Source organism: Bos taurus, chromosome 25 (assembly GCF_002263795.3).
Source record: "Bos taurus isolate L1 Dominette 01449 registration number 42190680 breed Hereford chromosome 25, ARS-UCD2.0, whole genome shotgun sequence".
In the NCBI taxonomy this organism is placed as follows: domain Eukaryota; kingdom Metazoa; phylum Chordata; class Mammalia; order Artiodactyla; family Bovidae; genus Bos; species Bos taurus.
Window position 1 is genome coordinate 18,449,067 of NC_037352.1, and position 8,854 is coordinate 18,457,920.

The 8,854-nt window shown below is 39.1% G+C and overlaps 1 protein-coding gene across 2 annotated transcripts; it reads right to left on the reverse strand.

Moving 5' to 3' along the window:
- Positions 1 to 148: 148 nt before the first annotated feature.
- On the reverse strand, positions 149 to 7,819 carry THUMPD1 (THUMP domain containing 1). 2 transcript variants are annotated; one of them, XM_005224743.5, is made up of 4 exons: positions 7,526 to 7,819; positions 6,083 to 6,260; positions 4,860 to 5,108; positions 149 to 4,046 (listed from the first exon to the last, which is right to left on the reverse strand). In XM_005224743.5, the coding sequence occupies exons 1-4, from the start codon at positions 7,754 to 7,756 to the stop codon at positions 3,628 to 3,630; spliced, it is 1,077 nt and encodes a 358-aa protein (XP_005224800.1). In that variant the 5' UTR covers positions 7,757 to 7,819; the 3' UTR covers positions 149 to 3,627. The 2 variants fall into 2 exon arrangements, with proteins under 2 accessions (XP_005224800.1, NP_001039742.1); NM_001046277.1 differs by having other exon boundaries at positions 3,506 to 4,046; positions 6,083 to 6,257; positions 7,526 to 7,770.
- Between the last annotated feature and the right edge of the window lie 1,035 nt (positions 7,820 to 8,854).

Sequence of the window (8,854 nt, forward strand, 5' to 3'; positions counted from 1 at the left end):
ATCTTTACTTTTTGGACAACACACAACTTTTAATACATAATATGACATAAAAACATCTTTTATGATTAAACTACTTTATAATTACAATTATAGAGCAAGAGCTTTACTAAGAGGCAGAAAGAAAAAGTAAAGACAGAGAACACTAGTATTTAGGGAACTAATTTTATTTTTCTGAAAACATTAGGAACTATCAAAAAAAAAAGCTGAATACCTGGCCATATCAAAAGCAAAATACAAGTAAAAACAACATTCAGAAATCATATTTAATCATAGAGAAATATGTTTTAAAATATCAAATTTAACACTTTCCTCCATAAAGCAAAACAAGTTTACTAAACCACAACACTGGAGTTTAACTAATTTTTTAAAATAAAAATTAAAAGAGAAAAAGCACTCCATTCCCACCCTGGAATCCCATCATATATAAAATAATCTGCTCAAACGTTAGTGGAAATAAACAATTGGTAAACTTGAAAATAAATCTCTCAATGAACGAACTCAGATTCCAACAGAACACGGTACTACCTCGTATTTGCAGAAGAGCTTTTGTCACACTTAGGCCTTACCAAATACAAATGTAGAAGGGGATTACAACAAACTACTACATCAAAATCTTTATGTAGAGTAGCAGCTTTCACAAAATAAAACGAACCTAGTTCCATACAATTGTATGCCTACAGCCAATTTTATTCCCCAAGTCTTGTACTACCAAAATAAAAGTATCTTTGTCTTGGAAAGTCTGAAGGCACCAAAATCCTATTATTCACATTCCCCCAGTGATACTTAGAATGCTTTTATCATCCTTTCAAGATAACTTCAACTTATTAAGAGTTAACATTCTAAAGATATATAAGGAAGCGCCAGCCTCATCTGCATTAGCAAGGTCCTTTCTATTCACACAGCAGGGGTTGGCCTGTTCATTCACCTCTGACTCTTTGCAATCCCATGGACCATAGCCCACCAGGCTCCCCAGTCCATGGAATTCTCCAGGCAAGAATACTAGCGTGATTCGCCATTTCCTTCTCCAGGGGATATTCCTGACCCAGGGATTGAACCTGGCGTCTACTGTGCCTCCTGCATTGGCAGGTGGATTCTTTGTCACTGAGCCACTTGGGAAGCTATTCTCTTTGCCCCATCCCAAATTCTTCTGGTTTGAAGAATTAACCAGAATCATTAGAAGGATAAAAATTATTTCCATGTTCACTAGCCAATAAACAACTACAGCCATTGGTGCAAGACTTAACATTTATACTGCCAAACTTGTTAAAAAATAAATCCAACTCCAAAAGCTAATTTCACAACCCCTCAGTATTCTCAATTATTTTATTTTGCAATCCTCTTTGTTATCTCTCTTCTTTTTTCAGTTTTACCCTGGAGGAACCCCTGAAAAAACTTTCAAAGTATTGCGTGTGTCAGCACCAAGTTGAAGGATACTCATGTTTCACAGAAATTCACAACCGTGAGAATAGGACTCTCAGTTCTTCTTATTCTCTCAATGACAAAATCTCAAGCTGAGATTTTGAGAAAGGGTTCCTCACCCAGTCACATAGTGTTGGGAAAAGGAGGGGAAATGCTATTTAATTTGGTTTTGCAATTCTTCAAGGAGAGTTTAAATAAGGCTTGAGACGTTGCTTTCTTCTTTTTCAAATCCAAGTGTCTGTGGAAACCAAGAGTGCCTTATTCAACATAATTATTCCAAAGAGTCAGTTTCTTTTAATCCAAGACTCCTGTCACTTTAAAGAAAAAAATATTTTTCTCCAGGCCCTCATAAAAACAGCTCATTTGTTCTTGCAATGAAAAAATGTCTAATGAGACCATTCTTCATCTTCAAAGCATTTAGCAAAATCTGGCCTAGTGTTTTCTTGTACTTAGAACTTACTGGTAATTCACCTTTCAGCTCAAATATCCTGTGGCTAACTCTTCCTCAGATAAGCATTGGATTTCTGTATGTAAGAGATTTACATGCTCTTCATTCAGGTTTTAGTTGGTTCTTTTGTTTTAAACACATAAATGTATCTTTAATTAACCACTTTTGTAGCATTATTTAGAACTTTCTTCAACTCCAAGCTTTTTCTTCACACTGTGAAGAAAGCAATGTGCTGTAATTACCAAAGTCATAGGATATTCTTTTAATAAAGTGATGCAGAATTTGTCATGGAGCCAGCCACTGATGGGGCACTAGGGAGTACAGATGACAGATCACTGGGTTTTCAGATATGAAGACCTACTAAATTTTATTGACCACTGTTTGGAGAGACTTTAGTAACTTAGTTTTCTTGAATTTCCTGATCATTTACAAATCCTACAAATGCTACAGCATGACAAATATTCATGAAATCTGTTGATTCATCAGCTCACACAGAGAAGCTGCTGCTTTTATACAAAACCTCTTTAGCATCATGTAAGTCAATTTATTATACTGACAGTAAAGTCTTCAATTTCTTGTACTCCTTGACCTAGCTAAATGTTGGTATTATTAGATTCTTATCAATTATTCGAATTTTTCTTTTCTGGAAAAAATTCTACCACTAAATAATTTGCTTTCTAAACCTTTTCATTGAATGTGGTTTTTTTGAACAAAAGGTTTACTGTTCTGGTATTCCAACGCCATTAAAATAATCTTTATTTGTCAACGGGCTATGCTTTATAGTTACAACTGCTAAAACAAATGTTCAGTTTGTAAGTTGCATTTCACAAAGGATATACAATGGAACAGCCTGGATTATATATCCCTGTACATTGTAAAGTAGCTTACAGTATAAAGCATTTGAGTCCCTGCTGTACTAGTAGACTGCAGTGACTCAGAAGACACATTCTTTATAACCAACCTTATCAGAAATGTCTGTAATTCTATGCCTAGAATGGAACATTTTTCTTTCAAAACTTGCCTTCAAAAACTGCACCACTGCACCATCAGATCTGTTTGTAACAAATGTTATTAAAACATAAAAATGAGCATAACTTCCATTGTAGGGGCTATGGGTAGGATCCCTGGTCTGGGAACTAAGATCCCACATGCCCTATGGTACTGTCAAAAAAAAGAGGGGTGAGGAGTGGATAAAAACAAAACAAGAAAAATCCCCAAAAGTAAAAAAATTCACAAAACAATTCACTTCTAACCTATACAACCCATGTTTGTCCAATGTTTACAACAAAGCGGCAGGGGACAACTGAGTTGCAATACACAAAAATTCCTTTCTTAGAATGGAAATTTCCCTCTTGAGTTTTGATTTCACAGAGCCTGTTCATTCCTGTAAGTCAGCTGGTAGTGCAGAAGGGGATAGTGGGGAAGGTAATCATGAAGGAGAGGCCAACATCATTCCCCTACCACCCTCTGCTCTCTGCAATAGTGTTCACCAATTTATCCAAAGTCTGTTCTAAGCCAACCAAATGCACGTGGGCCTACTGCACACTGCCATATATGGCTGAAAGACCTCTAACAAAACTATTAACAGAGCTGCTCCACTACTGTGAGTAAATTATGGAGAACACAATATCAAAAACAGTATTTTTAGTCACAATTTTATATGGAATCCCAGCAACATCTCACAAAACTCCAGTTGAAAAATCCACCTCCAAAAAAAAAAAGAAACATCTACCTCCAACACCAAACAATTTCTTTTCCTATCAGAGATCATTTTCATTTGATTCAGATCCTTCTGTGACTTGACTTGCAAGTTCAGGTTTAGCCACCCCCTCATTCACCACATGTGTCTCAGATATTGATTCTGTTGGACCCAGCTCCTCACTGTTCTCTGGTACCACTTGTTGGTTATTTTTTCCTTCTGCTGGGTCATTTTGACTTGATTTGTCACCAGATTCCAATTTAGCTTCTTTCCCATTTCCTGTTTGTGCTGCTTGCTTTGGGTTAAGCTGTGACAAGTCCTTAGCACTCTTCACCACCTCCTGGAGATTGTATTTTCTGAACAACATGTAATCTTTCACAACACTCAGGCAACAGACAGCTTTAATGATTTCTACTACCACTGTGTACTGTGGATTGCTAAGATCCACTTTATTTTCTGAATTAAGGCTGCCTACTATTCCTGTAACAAAAAGGAAAACAAGATAAAAAAAGATACCATTAAGCTCGGTGGATACAAAAACAATCTTTCACCTCCCCCTATTTAGAATTTGTTAAATTTATAACTAACCTTATCAGAAATGTAGTTGTTGAAACACTACATATATTAGTAGTGTTATACTATAGTATATATATAAATGCATGTACTAGTCCACTACTTTACATGTATTTGAATCAAGTTTTCTGAATGCTTTCAATACATAAATACAAATGAAATCCTGAGAAAGTTAATAAGAGCCCTTTTTTCCTCAAAGAAAATGCAATTCTGATTTGGAAAAGACTTTAGTATCTAACTACCAAAAATAATCTCATACCCAACATATTTGGAGAAGGCAATGGCACCCCACTCCAGTACTCTTGCCTGGAAAATCCCATGGACGGAGGAGCCTGGTAGACTGCAGTCCATGGGGTCGCTAGGAGTCGGCATGACTGTGTAACTTTCAAGTAGACAACCTGAGCGACTTCACTTTCACTTTTCACTTTCATGCATTGGAGAAGGAAATGGCAACCCACTCCAGTGTTCTTGCCTGGAGAATCCCAGGGACAGGGGAGCCTGGTGGGCTGCCATCTCTGGGGTCGCACAGAACTGAAGCGACTTAGCAGCAGCAGCAGCAGCAACCCAACATATTGAAGTTAGGCTTGATATTATTTAATGATATTTTAAAATACTTGCTCTCACTCAAAAATATAAGCCCTAAATATTAAAAAAAAAAAAAATCTTAAAAGCAAATATTTACCATGGCACATCTTTGCAAAATCACTAAGAGAAACATACCTGCCAATTCTTTGATAACTTCTTCTCTATTCATATGACTGTTATTCCGAGATTTGTATACAATCTGAAATGTTCCTTTGTTTGGAGCTTTAAACCATGGTTCCAAAAATGTTTCTGCATATTTTTTCATATCTTCTAAGAAAGCCTTGCATGTGCCTGAGATGGGCAACATTCGTAGAATAACCCGAGTCTTCTTCTTCTTGGTTTTGTATATATCTTGGAGAATATGATGCACCAATTTCTCAGGTTCTAAAAGAAAAAAATCAGCACAAAACAAACAGGTAAGTTTCAAAGTCCTCACACATTTTAAACTCTTCAGACTCTCTAAAAAGAATTTTTATTGGCAGTGACATAAACTGACGGTAGATTAGAAAAACTTATCATAATGAATTTTAAGCAAGTTTAACCAAACATTTCTTCCAACTAATATTTCTTTGATGCACTCTGTATTAATACTATATCTAATATTTTAAGTCCACTTTTATCAAAAGCAATTGTTCATGAAGACTCTGGAGTTAATTTATTCATGATGTCTGATTTATCTAATGACAACGTCATACTGTTGTTTTCCTGTAACAGCAGCAACAAACTAATAAACATTAAATAGAACATGTTTTACAAAAACAAAACAAAAATCTTCAAGTCACTCAAGATTTAATCAATCCATTAGCTAAGTCTGTACTGAAGTCTAGATTTCAGACCTCAGAGTCATCCCTTAGCCACAAGATCATAATGTAGTCCTTAGGAAGCATCCTGACCACATACAATTCTATTTGAGGCTGTTCAGTGTTTTCAATATTTTTAAATTAGTTAACTACATTTAAAAACATAGAAACTTCTCCAGATTTCCAACTTCTTTTGAAAAATCGGAAGATCTGGCTATCCTGAGACTACATTCCCAAATGTCTGGAGCCATTCCAAATTGGGAGAGCTGAGTAGCATCTGCTCCTTTTAGACAGAACCATGTACTCTTGTTTTGCCTAAAGTTAAATACAAAGGAAGTGGCAAACCCAGGTTTCTACTCCTAAGCCCATGCTAGTCCACCACCCCATTTCACCTTTCCATATGCCTAGTGCCAACACAGTGCTAACACAGAGAGGATGCAATCAAATGATTAACTGAGCCATGCCCATGAACCCATTTTGTAGGCAGTGTTCTCAGAGTCAGGGTGATGTCCTGATATTATAGGATCAATAATCTTAAAGTGTATTAGTCAGACACACCTATCCCAAGTGTCCTGATGAAGACTACATTATTTGCTCCACTCTCCACTGACTGGAATCTTCTTAGCCTCATCTCAGTGGATGCCTTAATGTCACCAACTTCTTTCTTCAAGGCAGCTTCCACATCATCGTCTTCTCCCTCACTTCCAGAGGGTTGTTGATCCTTGTCTGCAAACTGCTTGCATAAAATTAATGAGGAGAAATGCCACAACAGCTCATATTAAAAGCTCTTAGTTAACTATTTATGTAAACCCCACCCCCAGGGGCAGAAGATGCAATATTAACAATAAAACTTTTAATTTAGACACCACCTCCTCCAAAATGTGGAGAAAGAAGGGAGTTTCCTCAGACTACCATACATATCATTTGAAAATGTTTTCTAAAGCATCTTGACAGTCTGGGACAGAGGGAAATGTGCTCACCAGATGAATCATTACAGGGTGGACTGTAACCCTATCAATAGATATCTCTGTGCCTGATATGACACTCTCCTTTCATAAGATTAAACCAAATAGTTATGAAGTTAAAAATCCTTTACAATTGTACTACTGAAATAGTTAAAGAACTTGTTCAAGGTATCCACATAGACAGGACATACACTTGTTGCCCAGTTCTCTGCTCCACTAGTGATGAATACGGTTACCAATCAGGCACTAATCTTACACATTTATGGAGCATTTTTTGTTTACAGGGATGTTATTTTATGTACATATGCAATTTTTTTAGCCAACTTTCCAAAGTCCTATAACATTCTTTTTATGTAGCTCAGCAGAATTAAATAACATGTTCATCCTTTGAGCTAGTAAATGACAGTACCTTACCTGAATTGAAATAACCTTTGTACTATCCGCCTTCATTTAATTCCCTGGGGTGTGCATGTGTGCGTATTGGTCACAATCCTAAACCAGTAATATAATTATTTCCAAAAATGAACAACTAGATTTCATACGGTATTGTTATAAAATATTTTTACTGCTTAAAATGCATTTTTATATGCACTTGAGAAGAAACTGGCACTAGTACCCAAACCACTATTTTAGAGATGTTACTGCTTAGGATAAACACTGTACAGCCATACGGTTCCAAATGGTGGCAAAAACCTTAAGAACGAATGAAGTGTGAACCTGAACCAGTGTCCTGGTGAGCAATATTTCCCAAAGCTACGATGAGAAATACGTGTTTCTGAAAGAGGTTCAGAAACAACGCCTGAACCGAAGGAAGCAATCTATACCTGGAAGCCACCCTGGTTAACGATGGGGGTGGAAAACAAGGAGGTGCAAGCATTTCAAGCACAAGACCAGGTAGGGATCGGGCGGGGGGGCGGAGGGAATATACCTAGGCGAGGACACGCCTCCTCACCGCCACTGTGGCAGCCAAATTCACGCAACTAGCTTGCCACCCTTTCCTTCTGCCTCAATGACCCGCCCTCCCTGGGACTGGTACCTTTTCTGGTCCATACATGTCGTCGCCGTATTCGTTGAGCAGGCTATAGGCCTCCTCCACGCACTTTCGCTCGTTCATGTTACAGGTGATGAGAATGCCCTGTATCCCGGGCTCGAGCTGGCGGGGCCCACCGCCATCCCAGCGCCGAGCCCGCTTGGCCTGCACATACTGAGCCTTGCCTTTACGCTTCCCGCCGCCAGGCTGAGGAGACTGCTGTATACGGGCCGCCATGGTAGGTTAGAGGTGAGGCCCGCCAGAAACGTGTTTCTCCACAGCCCTGGTCGCTGCTGGCGCGGGATGATTACGTCACTGAGCGCAAAGACGTCCCCTAGTCCCTCCCCCGAGCCTCATTCCGTGCTACGCCGGGTCCTAATGCCGGTACTAAACGGCGGAGGGCTGTGGCGCGATGGCGTGAGGCTCGCCCCTCGTCAGGACTGACAGGCACTCGCCTTAGCCTCACCTCGGGAAGAAGCTGTTTTCCTGGTGTAGGGGCCGGCCACAGGTGGCAGCAGCTTACTGCATCCAGTATAAGCAAATTGGCAGCCCTTTCAGAAGCGGTAGTGGCAGTTTCCAGAACGTTAATGCCGATTGAAGCCTCCAAGTTTCCCCAACTGTAAGGCCAGTGCGGAGAAGAAGAGAACAAGCCGGGCAGTTAGGCAAAGAAAAGGAGATTTATTAAAGCGAAATGAAAGAGTGACTGGCTCTCGAAAAGAAACCCAGTAGAATCCTTCTTATACCCAGTAGAGGGAAACTGGGTTCCCTGAAGTGGGGTGGTTAGTTTATCTTTAGCCTGCAAGTGGAATTCGGCAGTCACGTAGTCTTGAGAGTCAGAGGTGTCCCACGGTAGGGTGATCAGTAGTCTTGGGAAAGTAAGTGCCAGCGGTGAAAATAGGATGTTGCTTGAGCAATGTGATCAGTTACATGGGTCACTGTGACTTTATCTTTTGTTGGTGAGGTCAACACAATGAGGCCCCGTGCAGACCCTATCACCAAGCATCTTTGGTACCTGTTCCTCTAGCCTTCCCTACAATTCTATCAGCTTTCCAAAAGTTTCCAATAAATTCCTTTTTAGCCTAAATTTGCCAGAATATGTTTCTGTATGACTTACAACCAGGAATGATGGGTTGCATAAATGTTTCACACTGCTTTCTCTGTGGTTTTATCCATAGGTTCAGCAACTATCATGTTAATATATTTATCTTTAAAAATCGTTGAAAAGATATCCGTTTTGAGGTATGTGTTCAGGAGGAGTAAGTGCTCCCCACACTCACCCACAGTTACTACTCAGGTACAAAGTTGTTGCCAGATTTGAGTTGCCTCAAACCCTAA